This window comes from Leptinotarsa decemlineata, unplaced genomic scaffold, assembly GCF_025532065.1.
Source record: "Leptinotarsa decemlineata unplaced genomic scaffold, Ldec_3_MD MMD2_tig00026336_RagTag_RagTag, whole genome shotgun sequence".
Classification (NCBI taxonomy): Eukaryota; Metazoa; Arthropoda; class Insecta; order Coleoptera; family Chrysomelidae; genus Leptinotarsa; species Leptinotarsa decemlineata.
The window spans coordinates 5,282,836-5,309,087 of record NW_027412692.1 but is presented as its reverse complement, the minus strand read 5'-3'; the positions used below and the strand labels follow the sequence as shown (position 1 = coordinate 5,309,087).

The following is a 26,252-nucleotide window of genomic DNA, read 5'->3' as shown; positions in this document are numbered from 1 at the left end:
AGTACTTGTAGTTCCCTACATCAGAGGATTGTCGGAAAGAATAGGAACAATTGGGTTCAAGTATAACATCAAAACCTGCTTCAGATCTGGGAACACTATCCGTAGCAGCCTCACAAAAACTAGGCCACCAAACGCGGACTGCGATTCCGAAAATTGCAATTACCGGATACCCTGCGAGTGCGGAGAATCATATATTGGTGAAACTAAGAGGTCATTGAAAGTTCGCATTGCCGAGGACAAGAAACACACACAGCGAGAGAAAGCAGAGCATGTTTGGACTCATCAACATAACATCAAGTGGGCTCAAGCTGAAATCATTCACCGGTTCAGGAGAAAATTCAAAGAAGCCGCATATATGTTGTCCAACAACGCATTCAGCCAAGCTAGCGTAGAGATACGGGACATATGGAAACCTCTAATCAAGCGGAACACGACCAACTTCCGCCAAACGGTCAGCTCCCGCTAAAACCGGTGAAACGGTGAAAGGGAAGAGGAGATAGGTGAAAGCACTAGAAGACAATTGTCGATACTAACAATCGCGACGTCGTGAAGGTTATTGGCTTTTAACTTTAAATTTTTATTTCATGTTTATAATTTTTTCAATTTTCTCTCGTGTTAACCGTTCAATTTGTTGATTTCTTGGTTGTTGCTTGAATTTAATTTCATTGTAATCTAAATTTTTTTGTGTAATATAATATTTTTCAGCTAATTTATTTTTAATTTTTTACAGATTCTTTCAGGTATTTCGAATAAATTTATATCATATTAGACAATGGGAGTCCGAACTAATGAAATTGTTGCTGTGTTGTTAGCTATCCAATGAAAATCTCAGAATAGAGTGTTACTTGAATACACCGTTACTTTATCGCAAAAATATGTTTACATGGTCGTAAATTCGTATAATTCAGCAAATCAGTAATAGTTCAGGCAGATAAGTAGTAACAGGTTTCAGTTGAAGATCAAGAATTCAAGATTTAGTATAATGTAAATTGGTAAGTTTATAAGACAGAGTTTTGGAATATGACAGAGATAAAAATTGTGAAAAAGTCAAAATAAAAAGTTTTTGATTATTTATTCCACAAAAACGAATTTGCACAACAAATACAGATGAAGAAAGGTTTTCATTTGGTTTCTAGAATTTTGAAAAATACGTCCCCGCTACTGCAAGGTTCTTCTTTACCACATACTTCAACCTTTCCATCCTTCATTTCGATAATTTCATTATTATCACAGGACGAAACTATCGTTCCATCACTATTTATATAAAATTCCTGATTTCTACCAAAGTGATTTTTATAAACAATCACATTACTCGTATTTCCAAGTTTGCAGCCATGTTGAACATCCAGAACATGCCTGAAACAAATACGAAATTTAATATAATCAAAAGTAATATCAACCATATATTGGGTACCAGTGACGTGCCCCGGCTCCGCACGGGTGCAATGCTGATTCAATTCAATTCATTTCAATTCATTTATTTAACCACATTATATGTATACATATATTTGTAGCAAGTCACAATATAAGTACATGAAAAATATAATTAACAATAACTTACATAATATGATTAACACATAATTAACACAAATCACGAGCATTGGGCACTATAATTGTGCATATCATCGACATTATCACATGTATATAAAACAAAATCAATAAATACATCGTGATTGTGCACGTCAACTAATCACATGTCAGAAACAGAACCTGAATTCTAAAATGGTTGGTGCTATACCTGAGAATCACTAATAGCATAGTTTGAAAATTTGTCGACCGAGTAGTGATTGGTATTCACTAGGTGATTTTTCACAATAATTTTGAAAGACTGAAAACTCAGATTTTTCCAGTAACTCGGTAAATTAAGAGAATTGCGTTGAGTCATAACAAGTTTGTACCTAGGAGGTCTCAGATGTTTGGCATCCCTAGTACTATAGTTGTGGATATTGAGGTTCTGGCTCAATTCAGATTTCCTTTTATGCATTTCTAAGAGACTTTGGTATATATAGATAGAAGGAAGGCACATTATTTTGAAATGTTTGAATAATTCTCTGCATGAAGATTTATATGGTACACCAACCATTATTCTCACAGCACGTTTCTGAATTCGAAAAGCTGTCATAGCATATGGTGAATTTTCCCATTGAAGAATTTCATAATTTAAATGTGAATTCTAACCAAACCCCAAGATTTTCTCAATCCTAAAATATTTCTCTTCCGAATACATATTCTGTAATTCAATTTCAATATTTTCAGTGTTTTCCCTACATAAAATAGACCTAAATAATGACTGTTCTTTTATTCGTCACAATGATTATAACATTGCACAAGATTCAGATCTCAAATTCCATTGGATAGTTACTAACAACAAGAAATTACTCTCTGAACTCTTATTTCTTATCACTTGTGCTTTATTGGTTTGATTCATGTTGAATCATTTGAATACATGCAATGAACTTTTCTCAATACTTATCTCTAATTATTTTATAACCTTTAACTTTGCATTCCGACGCTGTCTCAATAGTTCAATGAGGTTTCAAAGCGAAAATATGAGGTCAGATTTTGCTATAATAGGAAAAGTTACTGTCAATTGTTATATTCATCCAATTCGCCCTAACCATACCTTGGCACATTTCAAGTTGATAATTTTCAGATTGATACTTCACGAAATTCGACAATATTACCTATACAAATGCATGTTATTTACTCCCTTCAGTTCATACTACTCCAACACCTATGTCTTAAATTACAATTCGTCTTAACCTAACCTTGACACAACTCAAGTTGATAATTTTTAGGTTAATACTTCACGAGATTTCACAATATTGTCTATCAAATGCACGTTATTTAATCTTCTCATTTCAACACCTGTCTTAAATCGGTCACAACATCACGGCTCCCGGCCGTTTACACACACAGACCCTACTTTCTAATGTGGAACAGGTAGTTTGGAAAATTATTCAACCCACACGAGGGTGACAATGATTGAATTTCATCTTTAATGCTAGATAGTATTGGGTCGAGCGCGCAGAGTTATTTTATTTTTATTTTCAATATAGTGGATCGTGCGACATCTGAGTGGTGTATGAAATCTTGTGGATTGGGGGAAATCTGACAACACTGTCTTATGGAGATTCCCATGTTGAGACAAAAATTTGCAAAACGGAGCTTGGCTTTTTACTCCAAATTTACATGGTATTTCCCATGAGGCGATGTTGCCATTTGCCCCGTAATCTCTTAGCTACTCTACCACTATCAATATGAGGTTGCCAATTCAATCTATTATCTAGGGTTATACCAAGCAACTTCACTGACTGGTTCTCGGAAATATTTCTATTGGACGAGAAAACGATTCGTTGGGTTTTACTTTCATTTAGGTCCAATTTATTCGTTGTGAACCATAGTTCGGCCACTTTCTCCACACTTGGGATGCCTTCATCCAGGAGAGTTAAATTTTTATGGGATTGAATACTAAATACAAATTCACCCACCGAAAATTTTAAGGCATGTAGAAACAGTGAAGAAAAGATAATTTTGTTTCATGGTCACGCCTTTTCACGCCGCGGCTGGTGCCCCAGTTGAAATATTTAAAATTTCTTTATTATTGCACAACAACATAAAACGAATCTACATACAAAATTTCAGACTCCGAAAATATAGTGGTACGGCGAAACAGTGATGAAAAGGTAATTTTCATATGTAAACGCGCCACTTTTACCCTCACAGGGGCGCACCCCATTTGAATTATCAGAAAATTTTTTCTTAGTTCGTATCTAAGACCTAAGAAGCTTCTACAGGGCTATTCAAATTCGCGCCTGTACATGGAGATCTCATAAACGATAAGAGTGTCGGTTAAATTGTGGCAAAGTTGCGTATTTTAGAGACCTATTCAATGATGTAAAAAAATCGAATATAACTATTTTTCTTCTTGAGATATACAGGAAAAACCAAAAAATCCCAAATTATTTTTTTGTCTACATCATCTTTATTCGTCCACGTGAAAATCTGTCCACATTTTGCTAGTGGCACTTGATGTGGGCTATCAGAATATGTCCATGAATCTTTTATATAGGGTGTCATCTGACTTGGACCGCCCCCATCTATGATTTTTTAAATACGGACCTGTATTTTTTGTTGTAGTTTTTGGATCGTAAACTTTCACTTCATACTGAGAAATTGAATTTTATTTTATATTTTGGAATGTTTCGGTAATATTTGATTATAATTGGGTGAATTATTCCGTTTCAAATTACGGCCCTGGAAATTGGTTGACTGAGTTGAATAAAAATACAATAGCAACTTTCACGTCTCCCTATACACCATAGAATTTTTAGAGGATTTTTTTTTCATTTTTAGGTACCTATTCATACTTTTTCATATTTCCATTGCTCTGTATGTTTTCTACAATGAAATTCGAATAGGAAAACCTTTTATGATTATCTGAAACATATCTACAACAAAAATAAATTAAAATATATTATATGTGTTTTAATGAGCAGAGAAAGAAATGATAGCAATAATAACTTCCATAACCAACACTATAATTGTAATGAAAATTGAAATTAAGTAATTTATATACACAAAAAAATTAATGACGCAATAAATGTTGAAATTGGAGTCCTTCCATTTCGAGACATTTTTGAACTCGGTTTTTCAAATTATTTATTGCCCTCAACACGCTTATTTGCTGCATTGTTGCGAAATCATTCAAAATTCTCAATCTTGAGTCTTGCAAATTTTTCTATCTCTCTGCCACGGTAAATCCTATTTTTCAATGTCCCTCATAGAAAATAGTCCAAAATAGTAAGATCTGGTGATCTTGCAGGCCATTATATTGGCCCACTATTTGTCTCGAAATGGAAGGACTCCAATTCGAACGTTTATGGTGCCATTAATTTTTTTGTGTATATAAATGACTTCATTTCAGTTTTCATTACAATTATCGTGTTCGTTTCGGATGTTATTATTGCTATCATTTCTTTTTCTGCTTATTAAAACACATAATATATTTTTGATGTAGATATGTTTCAGATAATCATAAAAGGTTTTCCTATTCGAAGTTCATTGTAGAAAACGCTCAGAGCTCGAAAAATTCTACGGTACATAGGGAGACGTGAAAGTTGCTATTGTGTTTTTATTCAACTCAGTCAATCAATTTCCTGGTCCGTAATTCAAAAAGGATTAATTCACACAATTATAATCAAATATACCGAAACATTCCAAAATATAAAATAAAATTCAATTTCTCAATATGAAGTGAACATCGAAGATACAAAAACTACAACAAAAAATACAGGTTCGTATTCAAAAATTCGAAGATGGGGTAGCCCAAGTCAGATAACACCCTGCATAAAAAATTCATGGACATATTCTGATAGCCCACATCAAGTGCCAATAGCAAAATGTGTACAGAGTTTCAATATGTTTGTGAATAAAGAAGTTATAGGCAAAAGAATAATTTCGGAATTTTTTGGTTTTTTCTGTATATCTTCAGAACCAAAAGAGCTATATTCGATTTTTTTTACATGATTGAATAGGTCTCTGAAATACGCAGCTTTGCCATAATTCAACCGACACTCTATCTCTTATCGTTTACGATAAGAGATAGAGTGTTTACGAGATCCCCATGTAGAGAAACGAATTTGAATAGCCCTGTATATACCAAATTTTAGCTTCCTAGGACTCATCAGTACGGAGAAACAGGGATGAATGAGTGATTGACTTTAGCATTTATACGTATACATTGTCTTGTCATTCAACTGGCACCAGTATTTCGAATAAAAATACGCCTCTGTCAATTGCATTCGCAAAAAAAAGAAGGAAGCAATCGATTTAAAAAAATCAACTCTATACAAAGATGTGTCGGTCATAGAAAGAACAGGGATAGAGCAAGTATCTCGGATGTCCACCATTGTTTTAGACGTAAGTGAAATTTCACCTCTTTCATTTACTATATTAATAATAATATAAATTGAACTTAATAATATCGAACACTTGGAAAAAACTCTTGTATGGTGAAACTGTTCAGTGAGAAACTAAAATATTTTTTTTCACTCACCCATTTCTAGCATTGGTTATTATAAATCGTCCAATTTTAGTAGACGTCAAATTCCATTTTTGACCTATTGAACCATCTGCCAGCCTTGCTCTGACATAGTAGTGGTTTCCATCTAAGACCATTCCCGACGTTTTAGACTGTATGATGACATAATCATCGGCAAGACCTGAAAAACATCGATTTATTCAAACTCACAAAGAAAATCAAGCATATCCTTCTCCTTTCATTATTTGGTATAGTAAGAGAATAGTGCGACTGAGTTTACAATTTCGAAAGAACTGAAGAGTAAAAACAACTTATTAGTGATGATAATGATGACAAAAATAATAATATTAACAACAGGTCCGTATTCATCATAATTGAAAATGAACATTAGTGAACAGAGAATGGTGAATAGGCGATGTTCAGCTATTATAGCTGCTGTTACACATAACCGTTCAAAAACAAGACAAGAAAGTGCAAAATGACATATTTGAAAGCAAAGTTGAATTATTGCCTCGTTGAGATTAAAGCTTTGACGCCATCTGTTGGGTCTTCGTGAGGGCACGAATGTCAAAAATTAACGAGTCTTCCCGAAGCGGTCCGTTGCAAAGTCAAGCTATGACATCGACCACCAAACTAGATCCATCTTTGTCTTTCACCGTAAGACAACTAGTTGAAACCAGAACCCAAAAACATAACTTTCGCCATACAACAACAACCAGCACTGTTTCGATACGACATAAGTCTCATCAATGGTGCTAGGCTAGACGCCGAATGCTTTATTGTACTTAACTGTCCTTGAAGAACAAGCATCGCCAAACGATATTCATCTTTGTCTTTCACACGAGCTTTCGCAGCAAGACAACGTCTCATCAGTAGTGCTAGGCTGAACCATGCTTGTATAGCTTGATTTTACTTTCCTTGGAGGCTCCACAAGGCGGTCCTTTGCAAAGCGGTTTGAAACAGCTCTATACGGTGTTGGATGGTGAATGCTTCGTTTTCGGGCTCTGGTTTGAGATATTTTCAATGTATCCAAGAACTTCAGTATTTAGTAGGAATTTAGTTTTATCAAGCTTTCAACAGCTGAGTTCACTTATATAAATATCATAAATTATTTATTTTTTGATCTTATTTGAATCAGGCTGAAATACACATTAGTTGTACAGAAGAATTTGAATAAATTCAAAATGGATTTCTCAAATATATATAATTTATCTATTTATCAATTTGTGATACAGTACTCTACAGGACATAGCCCAATTATAGAGCAGGAAATAACAGAGTATAATAAATACATCACAAACAGGTGACTATAAAGACTACACAGTTTGCAACTGAATATATGTAAATCATCGCTAACAGAGTTTGTCACTTTACTCATGGTATGGATCGAAGAATTCTCCAGAACATTTTTTGTGCGAGATGTTTTTATATAGAAAGTACTCGGGTGTCTGGAACAGATTTCAGGAATACAAATATTAAACTTTTCCAGTAATTCAGTCAATTCCAGTCAACTATGCCTTGGATAATTTTATATGTTAGTACAACACTATAATATTCACGCCTTTTTTTTGAGACTGATAAAGTTATGCTTTTGTAGCAATTCAGAGTGGGTTGTTCCTAAGGGAGTATAAATGCCATCAGTTTTTAGGCTTAGCAGTTTAAAAAATCGTCGTTGAATTGCTTCTATTCTTTCTATATGATACTGATAAAAGAGGCTGATGCGTATTCTAACTTTAATCTTATGAAAGCATAGAATAGAGTTTTTAAGGTCGAAGTTTCTTGGAAATCATTACTGTTATGCGCAATTAATCCGTACAAACGACAGGAGGAAGTTACAACATTATCGATATGCCTATTAACTGTGTCGCCAAGATCAGTAGATGTTTCTGGTCTCACGAGAAAAACGTTTTCTATTGAATGATCAAAGATCAAGATGTTCGTTTTTAAACTGTAGAACATGACCTTACATTCAACCGGATTTAGCAAGTTATTTCGATAACACCATTCTACAACCCAAGTATATTTGTGAAAACCCTGGGTTTCAACGATTATTGTCCAGGAACTTGAAAGTGGAAGAAATTTGAATATTATTCTCGTTTATTCAACCAATCTTATAGATTATTAGAAACAATGTAAACTACCTGTGCATCAGATAGAAAAAATAATTCCTACTTGGCATACATGAAATCAATTTTTTCCTCGCATTGTTTATTCTGCATTTGTATTCTATCTACTCTTGTTTTAGATCAGTCATTTTATATATTTTCGAATGTTCTGTGTTAGAACAAATATCTTATTTTGTAACTATAATTACTATGTTAACACTAGGTAGGTAGGTCTGAAGTGAGTGGGTCTATTCGACCCTCCACCGCAACCCACAAGGGTTTATTGTGGCTCACACCTATTCACACTCGGCCAAATGAATCCAGCTTCTTAACGTAGCCGATTAGTTTGTATGGTGAGTGGTCTTTCAAGTCATATGGTGAGAGTACGGATCTGCCGAACTCAAAGAACCTGATTCGGTCCCCAGCGAGGCAGGCACAAAGTATAGGTTTGCTGTTTCATCATTTTCTAGACAGAGGCGACACACACTGTCTTCTGACAGTCCAAGTCTCTGCATATGGTGATTCAAATGACAGTGACCTGTAAGAAAGCTTGTTAGACATCGTAGTTCATCCCTACTGTAGTCCAACAACTGTTTGGAATCAAGCTTCGAAGGGTGAATAAACGCCTTGGAGTGAGCCAATCCTGGAAGATTCTGCCAGAGGTCCATAAATCTTCTTGCCATCTAGGTGTTCAGTATTAAGCCCAAAGCGATGCCAATGACAGGTTCTGGTCCAATGAAGCCGCTTGCAGCACCCGCCTTTGCAAGAGAGTCCGTAGCTTCATTGCCTTCCAGGCCAGTATGGCCAGGAACCCAGACCAGAGACAATCTGTTAAGTCTTCCTATCGAGTATAGTCGTTTTTGGCAGTTTACTACCAATTTAGACTTTGCTTGGTAGCAGCCAAGAGCTTCCAACGTCGCTTGATTGTCCGAGAATATTTTTATTGACTTGTGAATGAGGTTGGATTTATCCAATCTCTCCGCACACAATTCAATAGCGTAAATTTCCGCTTGAAATACAGTCGCATAGGTTCCTAGGCAGGTAGATATCTCTGTCCGAGGTCTGCGACTAAAAACACCTGCACCAGAACCGGAAGGTGTTTTTGATCCATCTGTGAACCAACGACTGTCTGCTCTAACTGAATGATACATTTGATTGTTGATGCAACTGGGTACTCCTGTCTGTCTGCTTCTGAATAAATGAGTGAATAAAAAAAGCTGTACCACCCGCATTCTATGGGTTGCATCCAATATGCAATCCATAAATGACAGTTTGGGATCTTCAGTAGTAGGATCAGTTGTAGTGTCAGAAATATGATTCCTACCAATAACAGAGCTCTACAACCTGAAACCAAGAAGGTCATAGTAACACCAGCTGCAGAATTCGAAAACTTCTCTTTAAGTTCAAACCCACTATGTAAGCCAGTCGACTGCTTCTTATGCAACAATACCATTTGTCCAACCACCAAAACTACTGAGGATAGAAAGTGACTCAGCAAAAGAATGGAAAAGTTGGTTACATTTTGAATATTTTTCTCTCAAGAGCAAAAATCCATAAACGCCAGTTTGGGATCTTCAGTAGGAGCATCAGTTGTAGTGTCAGAAATGATTCCTACTAATAACGGAGCTCTACAACGTAAAACCAAGAAGGCCATAGCAACACCAGCTGTAGAATTTGAAAACTTCTCTTCAAGTTTACAGCCACTATGTAAGCCAGTCGACTGCTTCTCATGAAACAACACCAGTACCTTTTGTCCAACCACCAAAACCACTGAGGATAGAAAATGACTCAGCAAAATAATGGAAAAGTTGGTTACATTTTGAATATTCCATAAATGACAGTTTGGGATCTTCAGAAGGAGGATCAGTTGCAGTGCCAGAAATATGATTCCTACTAATAACGGAGCTCCACAACCTAAAACGTTCTTATGGAACTCTCCATATTGAAACAAAAGCGGAAACGCCATTTCGACAGAATTAAACTGAATAAGATTATATCTGTCGTTGCCAATATAATTTTGCAAGATAGTCATAAAATAGATATGAGAAAAATCGATTGAATAAATAGACAGAGCAAGATCTTTCACGATAGAAACAGATAGAATACAAATACTTTAATCTATAGCTGTATCCAGGACTGATAATTCTGAAAACAGCCATACCTTTTTCACAAATGACTGCCCTAAAAATGAGTTGATGAGAATGAACAGAAACAACACCTCAGAGAGTGAAGAAGATGCGGATATAATATCAGAAGAGTGAAATAAGTAGTCCTATAAGGTTAGTAAGAGATTTCTGATATATAAAAATCATTTTGGTTCAATTTACTTTTTTGGTCTTGTATGTTCTTCCAGAATAAAATTGAAAATATAATTTTCCTGAAGAGAAACTGAAAATTTCAATACACTTTTTCAAAGATATAGAGAAATCAATAAGCGTGTTTTTTTAAATGTCCACTAGTATGATATCAACTTACAATACATCGAACTGATACATATGATGAAAAACAGGATTACTGGACTGGTTGCCATTTTGTATATTCGGGGTTGACTTCTGGATGTGACTTCACATTCACGAATATTTGATTCTATTCTAATTCGCAATTTATATATGAGTAGATCTGTGGTCTAATGAATAAAATGAAGAGCCTACAGAATTTTATCGTCAATCAGTTCCACCTGAAAGATTACATAAATATGAATCTATATTTTTAAGTGCATTAAGAAATCATGAAGTTTCCTTATCGAACATATACTTAGTTCTTTTTCATGTACCTACCATTGCATATCTTTGATAATATTCATATTTTCGCGCAAAGGTTTATTAGAAAATCTTTGTAGAATTTTACATAGAATAATGGATTATATTACCATATTTAAGTCAAGTTGCCATTTGAGTAACAGACACATCCCTAAATAATGAATATAGTTTATGATTCTGATGTCATCTTCAAATGGATAAAGACTCGAAAAATATAGTTCTTTGTCATATTTAATATCAATAAATATGCACGATTAACTCAAATTTGAGTCTATGATTGCGAAATTCGTAAATCATGATAGACAGAGTATGTTGCATTGTGGTAATGTTTATTTTTTTTAAGTTTTTTAACGAAAAAAATCAACTCTAGCTCTTTTTTTTCCTGATTGATTCGGCCGTTACTTGATGAAGATCCATAGTAATTTCAAAAACTACACCCCACGACTTGATCTCCACAAACTTTATTTGAAAAATATATCAAAACATATTTCGCTAGCACAGTACGGTAGCTTTTTCTAGTGATTGAATACTTCAAGTTGTTCTTACATTATTATTTATATACTACAGGTAACCATAAGGTAACCAAAAAACTACCTAACCCTCTACCTAAGGTATAGTTCAGTGATGAATTTATTTCCACCATTGATAAGGAAGTTTCCAATCCCCTTATAGTCTTTTTCAACTTAAATTACTTTTTTAATCCTTTTTTGCCAGTTTTATTCGGTAATATTAGATACTTCTTCTTTAACTAGCTCTATCACCTTTTTATCAAATTTTGGAAAATTATTTTTACGCCTGATGCTTTGTTTCAATTTTTCCCAAATCAACTCGATGGGGTTGAAAACACAAAAATAGGGGGAAGTCTCAATATGGTGTGTCCATACTTTTCAGCAATAGGTACTCTCAAGGGCATACACTTTTTCAAATGTTTTTGTCTGTAAAACTTCAAGTAGTTGGTTTTTGGTATAGTTATCTTCAAAATACAAAGTGTTATTCATTAAAAAACTTTGTATTTCATCTTTCCGAATTTTTATTCGGTACCTTGATGAGCTGTCGCGAATGATAGGAAGCGTTGTCAAGAACTATTACATTATTCGGATCCAAATTTGGGATCAATGTGTTTTCAAACCATTCCTCAAAAATATTAGCTTCCATGTTCTTATGATAGTCAACATTGCAGTCCTCAAGAACCATCAGTTTTCGTAACTGTGTCGTGAGTGTCATACCAAGTTTCGTCCAAATAAAAAATTTGCCGTTATTTTTGTCTATATTCAGTTATTTGTTCTAAGTATTTGTTACGTAATTCCACTATTCTTCTGCTTTCCATAACTGCTTGACGTTTGTTTATTTTTTGAAATCTAAATCCTAGTTTCTTTATCCAATTCTGAAGAGTTTTGTCACAGCAGCTCACGTTATGGCCGGAAGTATTCAATTTCTTCCTTATGATTTCAATTGTTGGAATCTCATTGTTTTTGTAACAGTCGTATATTGTTTTTTCAATGATTTTATTAGATGAGCATCTAAATGTTTTGGTAACCCCGTATCGCATCGCATCTTGTGTTCATAAGGTTTGTTTTTGACTATTTTACGTACAGTTGAGAGAGGAATTTCGGTCAAATCTGATGTTGCTTGTAATAATTTTTTTCCCTCGAAACCAAACTTGATATGTAGATTCTTATATACATCGAAACATAATTTCTGTGTATCAATATTCAAATGCATTCGAATCTTGTTCACTGGTATCTCTTTTTCGCATTGTTCACTAGCGCTATTGGAATCACTACACAGGAAAAAGTCTGCGTTGTTATCACACTCGTTATTACTATTAGTACTTGTCCAAGGACGCCACATTTTGAACAAATAACAAAAATTTCAAGTAATTATAACCTCACCAATATCGAATTTCAACACTCAAACTGAACATTGACAACACGACTCTTCTAACCATCCTCACATTCCATTGGTCACCGTAACATGACTTCAAATTTTGTTTTATGACTCTTCAGCCAATCATAAAACTCGTTTAGTAAAAATTATCCAATACCCACCGCCAATTCTTCAGTCCACATGGACTAATTCGTAGCGGCATCATTTCTTTGTATTGGTTTTTTTGTCCTTTGACTTCGCCGATAGCTTTAAGAATTACTATATCGGTTACTTGGACTATACCTATTCAATAATGACCACCTGAAGCATATTACCTCACATCTACATCAATAATAATTCTTTCTTGGTTTTTAAGAAAACAAGTTCAATAATGATGATCTATCCAAATCTAGTTGGTCATTTTTCAAAATGTTTGAGTTTTAAAGTTTAATAATTTCCATGGTGAGGTGTTTTTGAAAAATATAGCTCTTTTGTTTTCGAAGATACATGATGGTGACATGTGATGATAGGTCTTACACATCAACAGCGTAATATATAAAATCATTCAAATTTCTAGGCCAATATGAAAAATTCGCTAATCTCACTCCCAGATCAATGAGCTTCGGTTGAGTGCTAGTAAACAGTGAAATTGAAAACAATTAGTTTTCCAGGAATGTATTTCATTATTCTGCGAGTAATAATTGTAATGAAATATGTTTTTGAATCTAGGTAACCATTTTGTAGAAACTTAATACAAACTTTACGTTTCCCATCTGAAAAAGCTAGGTATAGAACGAGTACCATATTTTATAATTGGTACTTGACTAGGTCGCCTTAGGAAGCCTCTTTGATACGGCATCTTCACAAGGGGTGTGTCATCATTAACTTTTTTCTTTCGAAATCAGGAACACTTACATGGGAAAATTAAAAACACAATTTTGACAATTCAGAAAAGTATTTTTCAACAATTTCCATTTTGTCGTTTCCTGTGTAGCTCGTTCAGTGAAGCGACCCCTACATCTATATTGTTGGACATAACACTACAATTCGGTAGATGAAAATATTGTTTTTATATTGGCGTACTTTGTCAAAGTGTGAAATATTAACTAGATTCAGTGGTCAGTGTAAATCAAAACGGATTAAAATTCAGATCCACCATTTATCGAAATCCCTTGGATCTACCGACAAATTGAAGCTTCTGTTCCCTCGTTAGATGTGTTTCTGCGAAAACCTTGCTGACAGTGGTTGCAAGTTAAGGCAAGTTGAATTCTGCTATGAAGAGAGAACTGATATTGGCTATGCTTCTATTATTTCTTTCTTTTTTGATTTCTTTTCATAATGCCGAAACTATTTTCGATTATTTCAAATCGATTGAAATATAGGTATACTAGCCTCTTTGGCTTTCGATTAACAAATGTTGCCACAGAATTACGAAATTATCAAATTTCTTTTGATTCCGTGATGAATTTTCAAAATATTCAGTTGAAAACATGCGATAAACCTATAAAAGACTTCATTTTTTCAATGGCATATTGTAATATAACCTCAACATTTTTCTTAATAAATTCTTTCATTCCGAAGTTCAATTGAACCTGCTGGAGTGTGCAGAAAATTGCTTCCATATCAAGAATTCAAGTCTCAATTTCTATAATGACTGATTTTATTTAATAAATGTTGTTGTTATAGGTAGAATTACAATATCTGGCATCAACTCAATCTATTCAAAACACTTTTCCTACACTGGAAAAAATACTGACGTCGAGATGCACGTCGAGAGAAGGTATTTTTGTTCTGGTGTGAATCGAATTACTGTACTCAAAAGCGTTTATTATACGATCATATGCGAGAAATTGTATTTTCAATTATGTACTCAATAGAGTTGAGGAGAGAAATCGATGTTTTTGTTTTAAATTCGTATTATACTCATAACAATTAATAGGACTCTGAACAATCTACACACCAATAACAAATGTTATTCTTTCAAAATTTTTCTTTGTTTTCACACTGTGATACCACCTGTTTTTTTAAACTTCCAGAAAAAATAATAGAGTGACTTGCATAAGTGTCATTTTTCGACCCACCCGTCCCAGATTCCGCACATATAAAATCAAATCGCAGTAACAAAATAAACTGAGCTTCAAATGACAATATATCTATCATATAATTTTTCTGTTGCTCTCTAGCCCCTGCCAAATCCTATCCTATTTTCCCATGGTTCGGAATGAAGGTAACCCTTAACATTTTTCATGTTCCATGTATCCCACAACCAGGGTAAAACACTTATTTATGTAGAAGTTCTGTTTTTTGCATCATGAATTAATAAGTGTCACCTGACGATGATTAAGACTCGAAATTCTGTAGCTACTAATTATGTATATTTGGTTATCATATATCAGCCTTCGAGATAAGCCATTCAGTTGGAGTGAATATTGGAAAATAACACGACATATTATTATACAGGGCTTTTCATGATGAGCGTTAATGAGCGTTAATTAGCCGTTTCTGACAAATTATTCAACGGATCAACCTGAAAATTCCACAGTATGCATAAGTCAATATGACTTACACGCCTAAAATATTTCAAACGAAGCGGCATTGTCGCTTCTACTATAAAGTAGTGGCTTCTTTGATTTTTCAAATGGAACACCCCGTATATAATATCATATTATGATTCAATATCACTTTGACAACAAATTCATATACTATTTCCCTATACCTATCTATTATTGTTTAGAAGATATAAATTAATTTCGATAATTTTTTTAACAAACATGAACTTTTATAAATGCTGATAATCTTGAACTCTCTTGCACTAAAACGATCAAATTCGAAATGGAATGGAGTGATACTATGAGGATCTTCACTACGAGTCATATTTTCATTTGTCTCATACAGGGTCTTCAAAAAATGCAGATACTTTGATCTCATGAAAAAAATGAGTCGAACTCAATTTTTTCAAATGGAACGCCCTGTATATTTCAACATTTTTGAGCTCTACATCCAATTTTAGATCAACTTTGTTCAGATAATACTATTTCTATTTTGAACCGTTTTCGAGATAAACTGTTTCAAACGGAAACTGACGTGGTTTTCTTGCTCGTTTTTTTCAATTCATCACTTATTTTGGATATTCAACATTTTTTTAATACTTAGTAATATTTCTTTTTGATCCAGTTTTTCAACTGTCTCAGATCAGTCAATTCGAAATTGGTATGTACCTACCTTAGAAAAAGTCACAATTTGTATACATTGAGGTATTGGTCTCTAACGTACAACAGTACACATTTATATTTTTTAATAGTGTGCTTTGGAAAAATAAATAAACCAATTATTTAACGTCAGACTTTCGTTGGTGGTTTTGAATGATTGTAATAGCTACCAATTATAATAGAATAATGTCAAGATTAGGTTACAGTAATGAAGATTTCTTGAATTTATCAATAATTCATAGTGAGTGCAATAGAATTGCAAGTAGAACATGCCGAGTATTTCATGAAAGATATCCACAACTTCCGAAGCCAATAATAATGTGATAAATCGACTACTAAAAAACTATAGGTTGAATGGAACCTTCCGTCCAAAAATCATTCCTAAGAAGACTAAAGTGGATGATGATGACAATGATATAACAGTTTTGGGATACTTTCATGCATTTCCAAATGCTTCTCTGCACGAGGCTGAAAGGGAGATAGGTATACCCTACGTGACAATTTGTCGAAATCCTAATAAGCATAAATGGCATCCCTATAAGTTCTACTGTGTTCAACATTTGAACGAGACTGATTTACCTCGTAGAGTGGAATTCTTTGAATGGTTACTTGTCAAGACTCAAGAGGATGAACATTTCCTTGACAATATCATATGGACAGATGAGGCCAAGTTCACAAAAAATGGAGTTTTCAATAGACACAGCAGTCATCATTGGGCGCCAGAAAATCCCCATGTTGTCCGCCAAAGGGGTTTTCATGAAAGATGGCAATTCAATGTATTTTGTGCCATAAAGAATGAGTCAATTTTTTATATCGAATTTTATGATGATGATTTGAATGCATCAAAATATGAAGATTTACTGAGGAATGGAATTCAAATGATTTTGAATAATAGACCAGGAAGAGAACGTGTATGGTACCAAATGGATGGTGCTCCACCCCATAATTCTCATTCAGTCAGCGAAGCTTCAACCGAAATCTTCGAAGACAGATGGATTGGTAATGATGAACCTTTTCGTTGGCCTCCTAGAACACCAGATGACAAACCATTAGAATATTTCATGTGGGGTTTCATTAAAAATGTGGTTTACTATACTCCAATAGCAACAATGGAAGATATGAAATCGAGAGTTACAACTGCTTTCAATAGTTTGACTCCAGACTTGATCAGAAGCGCTACACATGACAATCTTTTGAAGAGACTACTTGTTTGTTTAAGTAGAGGTGGAGATGTGTTTGAACATATTCTGAAATACACTGACGATTGACTTAACTCATTAATTTATGGGTTTATTATTTTCAGTTCGTGTTTCAGCGTTAATGAAACTATTGTTTGAAGAGAGGTTTCATTCGATGGTTGAGGAGTATTTTAATATTTATCTTTTCATTGTTTTATCTGTGACTAATTGAGAAACATCAAACGAAATCTGTTTTACTAAAATGAGTGATGAACAAGGAAACCATGTTAATTTCCGTTTGAAACAGTTTATCTCGAATACAGTTCAAAATAGAAATAGTATTATCTGAACAAAGTTAATCTAAAATTGGATGTAGAACTCAAAAATGTTGAAATATACTGGGTGTTCCATTTGAAAAAATTGAGTTCCACTCATTTTTTCATGAGATCAAAGTATCTGCATTTTTTGAAGACCCTGTATGAGGCAAATGAAAATATGACTCGGAGTGAAGATCCTCATAGTATCACTCCACTTCATTTCAAATTTGATCGTTTTAGTGTTTGGTAAAAAAAATATCGAAATTAATTTATATCTTCTAAACGGTAATAGATAGGTATAGGGAAATAGTATATGAATTTGTTGACAAAGTGATAATGAATCATAATATGATATTATATATATATATGATTTGACAAATCAAAGAAGCCGCTACTTTATAGTAGAAGCGACAACGCCGCTTCGCCTAAAATATTTTAGGCGTGTAGGTCATATTGACTTATGCATACTGTGGAATTTTCAGGTTGATCCGTTGAATAGTTTGCCAGAACGGCTAATTTACGCTCATCATGAAAAGCCCTGTATGTATATTTAATTTTTATCATTTAGTGAAAGTATTGTACTCAAGTACAGTATTTTTCATTAACATTTCTCGATCATTCAATTGGTTCAATTTCAAAGTGTATGTCAAAATCAAAATAATTGTCTCTTGGTGCTACTTCTACGTTTCTATCCTTCACCAACAGAATAAGATTTGCATCGCAAGCTGTACCAATAGTTGCATCGGAATTAATGAAGAATTGCTGATTCTGCCTTGAATGTTTATCATAAACCATGACGCTTTGACCAATTTTGCAGCCTTTCTTTATATCCATTGCTAAACTGAAATCATAAAAATATATTTTTTAGCTTCATATGATCAAGTGAAGAGCACCAATATTCACATATATAAAACAAAGCAAAGTTTGTCTTCGCCCGGAATAGCAGAATAACTATTAAAATATGTTATATTTGAAAAGTAGAGAAAAAACCAAACAAATCGACGACGCTCGGTTTGTTAGGTTATAACAGTTGTCATGGTGCGTGCAAAGACAATTGAGGTTATAGCATTTGTGATTGAACGCACATTCGCATAATCACACGCATGCGCATATTATAAATGCATGCGCATATTATAAAACAAAGTCAACAATATCCATCACAGTATCATTTATAATAACTTGAGCGAGAAGGTCAAAACTTTCACAAAAAACCGTAATGCAATTATTCTACGGAATATTGCGAATCAATGCACCGCAGATGAAGATATCGAACATGTTGCCAGGTCTACTGTTGGTTCCATATATCTAGAGAAAAATCAGTAATGGTGAGTTATACGGAGTTACGGATTCAAGAAATTGTGGCAAAAAAAATTCAGTTTTTTTTTTCAACAAGATGTTGAGCCCCACATATTTCAGACCGGTAAGGGATTGGTTGAATGAGACATACCGAGGCATGTGGATTGATAGCCGTAGGAATGGTCTGCTCGTTACACGGATTTGGCTTCTCTCAATTTTTCCTTTGCTATATTGATTCGAATATTCATGTTTTGCAACCGGGTACAATACTATAACGTAGGGAGAGAATTACCGAAAATAGACTCGCTATGAGGAGGTTCACAAAGAATATTTTGACAATTTGCTCAAAAAAAATTTTTTTAAGATGAATACTAATGAGGTTTGAATAAAATGCTATCAAAATGCTATCGTTATATGCCCTTGAAATTACCACTCATCTATTGCATAAGATGTTACCAATTTATGTCTTTCTGCAATGAACATTTATTGAAAAAAATCTGACAGGATAGCGAAGTTATGAAATTTCTAGTCCCAAAATCTACTGCTGAGCATGAATATGACCTGGCAAAATTGGCCGTATCAGTATAACGAAACTTCGTACTCTATGAACACAATATAAAAAAGTTTATATAAGCTAGCTGATAACACAACGTTAATTAATTCTAAGACTGTACAGAGTCCGCCAGGTGAGCTAATATGAATATCAAATTGAACAATGATTGGATTGAAAAGTTATGAAACGGTTTCAGATGTGTCAATTGGATGGGATGTTCAAAAACCTAATCATCATGACCCAGGAATTCCCTACTAATCGAAGCTACTTTGCCTCTTCAAAAAAGATCGAACTCATTTTGCGATTACTATAATAGCCAGGAAACAAAAACCTGCTACCATTATTACTGAAAAAATTGAACTTTTCAAGATTTATTGGAAAACCAATTTCTCTCAGGAAATATCCGAATACATTATCATAAAGACCATAGTAGAGTAAACACGAGTATGACAGAAGACCCAAAATTGAATAGATTTCTTCAATAATATGTAAATAAATATAGATATGGGGTATTTTTTTCTCCGAACTCTAAAAATATTTTGAAATATTTTCTTTCCAATGTCTCCGTAAAGAATATAGGAAAAAATTATTGTTTTTTTGTGTGGAGTGAATAGTTTTTTATTGAATAACAAATAATTCCACTCAATTTTTCCCAACGTGTACCGAATTTCCTCAATATTTGTAAATGTTAAAAATACCTAGAACCCTTCCCAATAATTCCAAAAAGAAAAAAAATGCCGTAACCGTTATAATGTGCTTTACTGAAAACTTTCGTATTTTCATGGTGAATCCCTTATATTTCTATAAAATCACCGGGAAAAATTTTTACTTGAAATGAATTTACAATAAAGAGTTACTTGAACATACGTGGACCGTTCAAAAAATTAAGTGAATATTCAAATTTCGCGGGCTACGTAGATTCGATTAGCGATTTTTTAAAATTTTATTATTATGTTGGTACACTCGTCTCGAACATATATTGACAGTTTCAGCTGTTAAGCGTGTTCAGTTTGTTGGTGGGAGGCATAAAAATTAGGAGTGTTTTGAATTTCATTAGTTTGGACTTCCATTGTCTGTTAGTATATAAAATTATTCGAAATCCCTGAGATAACAAAAATAGAAGAATTAAGAATGGATAGAAGCAAATATGGAATTACTAGGTGCTGTGTACGAAACTGTTATTACCAACTGAAGGACGAATTCTTTACAAAAGATGAGGGACTGCCAATGGGATCGCCACTTTCACCAGTCATAGCCAACATACATATGGAGTGGTTTGAAACTCTGGTCATTGAAGAAGCCCACTAGAAACCTCGTGTCTGATTGAGATACGTTGAAAATACCTTCAAGATATGGAATCATGGAAATACTGAACTAGACGCCTTCCTGAAACACATCCATCACTTTCACAATGGAGAAGAAAGTCCACAACGAATTGCAATTCTTAGGCGTATTGGTGAATAGAGCCGACACTAAGTGGGAAACACCGGTATACCGAAAACTCACTCACACGAAACAGTATCTGAACAACGAATCCAACCACCGTCAAACGACTGAAAAGAGGAATCATCAAGACTCTTTTAGACCGTGCTATCAGGCTCTATAATACGAAGGAAGGTCTCGAGAAGGAACTAGATTATTTTCAACGGACTGGCTACTCCAAAGCGATGATAGAACAGACTTTGGCTAAAAGACAGCAGGAGCCTTGCACGAAAGAGAAGCCGTCACAACCAGTGCTTGCACTTCCCTACATCAGAGGATTATCGGAAAGGATGAGAAGAATTGGTTCCAAGTACAACATCAGAACTTGCTTCAGATCCGGAAACACTCTCCATAGAAGCCTCACGAAAACCAGACCACCAAACGTGGACTACGATTCCAAGAATTGCATTCACCGGATACCCTGTGAGTGTGGAAAATTCTATATCGGTGAAACTAAGGGGCCATTGAATGTTTGCATTGCCGAGCACAAGAAACACACACAGCGAGATCATACACAGGAAGAAACATCGGTTCAGGAGAAAATTCAAAGAAGCCTTGTACATGTTGTCCAACAATGTATTCAGCCAAGCTAGCGTAGAGATACGCAACATATGGAAAACTGGCCAACTCCCGCCAAACGGGCATCTTCCACTAAATTAGTGAAGCAGAAAAAGGAAAGCGAAGATAAGTGAAAGTACTCGAATGACCCATGAATAGTCATCTCTCGGAGGAATTAGTCCAGTCATTACCCGAAGATGATTGTGGATACTAACAATCGAAACGTCGTTGAGGAACTTGGCTTGGAATCTCTCAATTTTTAATTTTCAATTCTTTTTTTCAATTGTTCTATTTTCACTTGTATTTTATTTCACTATCATTTCATTTCAGGTTTTTTTGCTTAATGCAATTGTTATTTTCAGCTATTCATTTTTAATTCTTCTTTTTCAGTTATCTCATTGATTCCAAATCATTTTATATAATATCAGTCAATGGAAGTCCGAACCAATGAAATTCATCATGAAACATTGTCAATCACCTGTAACCAAACGTTGGGGGTGTTTTGCTTGTTCGACGATTTTCTTTTATCGAAAAAAATCGATCAAAGAATTTTCATCAAAATTTGTGTGAAAAATGTAATCAAGTACTCAAAAACACTTGAAATTTTGACAGTGGCATATGGTGGCAAACGTGACCTACCACATCAACAACCAATGAAAATGTTGGGAAAGTGAGGAAAATTGTTATGGAAAATCGTCTCAAATCACTAACTGAGAAGTCGCTGAGGATGTTGGCATATCGGTTGCTATTGTCGGCGATCCAGATTCACTTTGAAGGGTCATAGCTGGTGATGAATCATCGGTATATGTATGGTTATGACATCTAAACCAAAGTCCAAGTGTCCCAATGGAAGATACCGGAGAGCCAAAACTATAAACAAACACCAAACACCTAACTTGATTACGTGTCAAGGTTTTGCTCACTATTTTCTTCGATTACCGTGGCGTTGTGTATCAGGAGTTCTTGCCACACTGTCGTACGATTCGAAAGGGTGTTATATGGGAGTTATGCCCCGCTTGCTGTAAGCAACACGAACAAAACTTCCGGTATGGTGGAAGAACAATTCATGGCTTTTGCACCTGTTCATTCGTCATTGCTTGTTCATAATCTTTTGGACACAACCAACTCAGTAATCATGCCTCAATCACCTTATTCACCAGATTTGTCTCCCTGCGATTCAATCTCACACAAATGTCTGTGAAACGAAATTGAATATTCCTGATAGTAATATCCAGGAAAGAAGTTCTTCTGGCAGCGTTTTACTGCATAGGCAAGCTGGGGGAGATAATTTTTACAGATATCAAAATGTTTTGATTTTCATCACGTGTAGACTCACCCTTGTTTGTTACTATTGATTATGAAATGGCCTTTTTGACTGCATTCCAAAATCCATTTCTGACCCTCAGAATCGTTAGGCTCAGCAACTTCGACATTAGTCCCGTTGTATTGAAAGACTAATCCTGTTTTCTTGGATTTTATGCGTACTTGAGCCTCCGTCAGACCTGAAAGTGATCAAGAGTTCAACTATCTGGTAGTATCTACCTAATCAGAATATCACTAAATAATGTATGTGAACTCACAGGTCAATATAGCGATAACAACGAGGAAGAACAAATAACTGGAAAAGTTCGAAGCCATTCTGAAAATCAATAATATAAAAAAAAATTGTTTAATGTCTAAACAGGAATAAATTCCAATAACAAGACATACTATTATTATTAACAAGCATGTTACAGTTTATATCTGCCTATATACACACAATACACATACATATATACATATATACATACACATATACATGAATACAATACTAATTTATAACTAGAAACACCTGAAGCGAGTAAACAAAAAATAAAATAAAGTAATCATTTAGGAGAGTTAAGCAGAAAATTAGATGGAACACTTGTGTGCAGTAAGCTAGGAAAGTAATTGAAAAAAAAACCATAAGTCAGATATAGAGCTAACAAGTGAAAACATAGTTCAGGTGTATTACAAAAAAAAACATAATTCCGCAGTAATACAGTAGTAGTAATAAGCTCACACGGTAGAATAACTTTCAATTTGGGCTCATGTATTTTGACTAGAGTGTAAAAGTTTCTTAACGTGGTTCTTAACTTAACCAATAGGTTCATAATAAATGTCGAGATTTTCACAGAGTTGATTGTAAAGTTTGCTCATTGCAACAACTAGTGACTTGAGTAATATATCTGTTCTAGAATTTGGTAGATAAAAAGTCAGTTCATTTCTAGAATTGATTCGTGGAATATGAAAGTTGAAGTGGAAAAGTAGTTCGGGACAGTCAATTAGATTATTCACTAGTTTATAAATGAAAATTATAGAGCAGTAGGTTCTTCGGTTTTGAAGGGATAATAGATTAAATTTATTCAGTAGTATTCTGTTGTCGATGCCTTGTTCAGAGTAAACTTCTAGCTTGTAAGTAATATATTTGATGAAGCCTCTTTGTATAGACTCGATTTTGTTTATGTGGACATTGTATATGGGTGACCATATAAGGGAGGCATATTCCATGCATTGCAGTATGCATTGAAAAGAGTTGAAAAACTGTCTCTGTTACGGAAGTTCTTACAGTTACGATAAATGAGCCCTGGCATCCGTTTGGCTGAGCATGTTATTGTGTCATAGTGGAAGGAGAAACTCAGTTTAGGGTCAAATGTGACACCAAGATCCCTTTGGTGAGTGCTTATTTGAAGAGGTGTGTTATTTATGCAGTAATCATGAGGAATAACATTATGTTCAAGGGTGTATTTTGCGGAAGTCGAGACAAAGATGTGGAAGCTTGATAACATAATAGAGGCACAAATCGAGCCACTGATAATTCAGATTGGTGAGGATGACACTACTAATGAAGAGACAAATTCATTCGGTTGAATAATTTTGATTAATATTCCTTTTGATTTTACATAAAATAAAAATTATCAATAAAGAAATAATTACGTCTCTTTTCATAAAATGCTTGAGTGCGCTGTGAAAAATCCAATGAAAATCTTTTTATATTACACATATTATCTGTATGTTTCCCGTTAAACTGCAAAACTTGTGCATTTCACTCGTATTTATAAAAAAGTTTTCCTAAGTATGATATAGCATTTGCGATCAACAAGATGTTGGTTCTGAATACGACCCTGGCCAATTCTTGGGACTTTCAATATCACGTGCGTAGGGCATGTCAATGTTTACATCCACTCTATCTTGGATTTGAATTTGCTTTAGAAGGACATACTAGCGACAAATAAAGATTGCCACGTTGAGTATATTTATGATCATTCTGATATAAAAAATAAAATAGTGATGATATTTATTAGAGCACTTCTGAGAAAACAGAGTCGAGCGAATGCGTGATACGCGCCTTTCGCTCTGGATCCAAAGCTAGCGGCTATTTAATTTTGGTGTTATTTATGGTTTATTTTGGTTATCTTGGAACCTATATTAATTTCTGCCACATTCGATCGTGACTTAATTATATTTCAACTCTAAATACAAATTGTATGTACATATATATTATTTATTGATATGAATTTATATACTGACAAATAATATGACATTTTCGTGAAGTATTTATAATTTTTTTGTTTAAAACACGGTTCAGACAAGCATTCGCATGGGGTAATATTACCTGGCGCCCACAATTATAATTTAACTTGTATATTTACCCCACTCCCGTCTTCACTCAGTTAGCCGGAGCCGAATTCTTGGACTATCACAGTGACAACCCAACACCGTAGCGTGATCAAGCGTTACAAGAAGGATTTTTATGAACTTTGGTTTCCTCTTCAAATTAATTAATAGTGCGATAAACTGCCCAGAACTACTTCAACTAATAACTTTTCATATTAAACAAAAAGATACGAGAAATCCTGACATTCATCATATTAATTTTTGTATACCAATTATGCTTTGAACAGTCCGATGCCTCGTATTTTGAAGCTGAGAAATCAATATCATAATAACTTAGATCTATTTAATGTATCACTTCAGGTCTATAAAAATTAATTGAAAACGCTATAGCGTTTTCGAAGCTTTTCTTACCTTACCATTTTCTTTGTGAGTAACAGATTTGTTTCATCTTTTAGTAATATAGTCACCAGACATAAGGATTTGTTAATATTTTGTATTCCACACATTGCTGAATGTTTTGTAAAATTGTAATGTAGACATCAGACATGAGCATTTAAAAATACTTTGTAGTTCCTCACACTTTGTAAAATATGTTTTTGTAAATTGGCTTTGCCGTTGAAAAAATAAATAAATAAATAAAAATGCTGGTATAATGTACTAATCTTTGAATGAACGATGTTGATGAAATTCTTTGTCTTTCATTTTACATTCGAGAGGGGTAACTTACAAGTCTAAAGCTGAATCTTTTGAAATGACTACAAATTCAAAAATTTCAAAATAATTTTCTCCAAACGGTATTCATTACAAATATTAAAACACAAGCTCCAAATAATTCCTTTCAAAAATAAGAAGCGAGCTCAGATAGGATTGAAATCACCATAGAAATTCAAAAACTTACTTTTTAAGATGAAGAACCAAACACCATGTAAGTAGAGTGGCACTGAATGACTATATATATCGAATTCACTTTCTATACGAGGTTTGTTAAAAAAATAAGGTGAATTTTCAAATTTCGTAAGCTACCTACATTCGATTAGCAATTTTTTCATTTGTTCATATTGGGGCACTCATCTCTAACATATATTCACAGTTTCACCTGTTTAGCGTGTTTAGTTTGTTGGTAAGAGGCATAAAGGTACTGTTTTGAATCTATTGGAATCATTATGACTGAGTCATAATGATCTCCTGAAGACGCTAACTTGCTTAGCGAAACACGTTGTGGTGTTGTCAAAGTGTTTTCGAAAGATTAG

At 34.2% G+C, this 26,252-nt stretch overlaps 2 protein-coding genes across 2 annotated transcripts; both read right to left on the bottom strand.

The window, feature by feature from the left end:
• Positions 1-1,057: 1,057 nt before the first annotated feature.
• On the bottom strand, positions 1,058-10,758 carry LOC111517721 (uncharacterized). Its single transcript, XM_023173968.2, has 3 exons — positions 10,624-10,758; positions 6,059-6,224; positions 1,058-1,356 (listed from the first exon to the last, which is right to left on the bottom strand). Exons 1-3 carry the CDS (start codon positions 10,676-10,678, stop codon positions 1,122-1,124), a joined length of 456 nt encoding a protein of 151 aa, XP_023029736.1. The 5' UTR covers positions 10,679-10,758; the 3' UTR covers positions 1,058-1,121.
• A 4,462-nt stretch (positions 10,759-15,220) lies between these two features.
• On the bottom strand, positions 15,221-25,956 carry LOC111517731 (uncharacterized). The gene is made up of 4 exons (XM_023173982.2): positions 25,901-25,956; positions 22,947-23,005; positions 22,703-22,868; positions 15,221-18,318 (listed from the first exon to the last, which is right to left on the bottom strand). The coding sequence occupies exons 2-4, from the start codon at positions 23,002-23,004 to the stop codon at positions 18,093-18,095; spliced, it is 450 nt and encodes a 149-aa protein (XP_023029750.1). The 5' UTR covers position 23,005; positions 25,901-25,956; the 3' UTR covers positions 15,221-18,092.
• Positions 25,957-26,252: the final 296 nt, after the last annotated feature.

Excerpts from the sequence above, each read along its gene's own strand:
- LOC111517721 (XM_023173968.2), bottom strand. The coding sequence starts at position 10,678 with ATGGCAACCAGTCCAGTAATCCTGTTTTTCATCATATGTATCAGTTCG. Across the intron at positions 6,225-10,623 it reads ATGTATCAGTTCGATGTATT|GTCTTGCCGATGATTATGTC; the intron begins GTAAGTTGATAT and ends GATGTTTTTCAG. Across the intron at positions 1,357-6,058 it reads ATAACCAATGCTAGAAATGG|GCATGTTCTGGATGTTCAAC; the intron begins GTGAGTGAAAAA and ends TATTTGTTTCAG.
- LOC111517731 (XM_023173982.2), bottom strand. The coding sequence starts at position 23,004 with ATGGCTTCGAACTTTTCCAGTTATTTGTTCTTCCTCGTTGTTATCGCT. Across the intron at positions 22,869-22,946 it reads TGTTATCGCTATATTGACCT|GTCTGACGGAGGCTCAAGTA; the intron begins GTGAGTTCACAT and ends GATCACTTTCAG. Across the intron at positions 18,319-22,702 it reads ATCAATAGTAACAAACAAGG|TTTAGCAATGGATATAAAGA; the intron begins GTGAGTCTACAC and ends TTATGATTTCAG.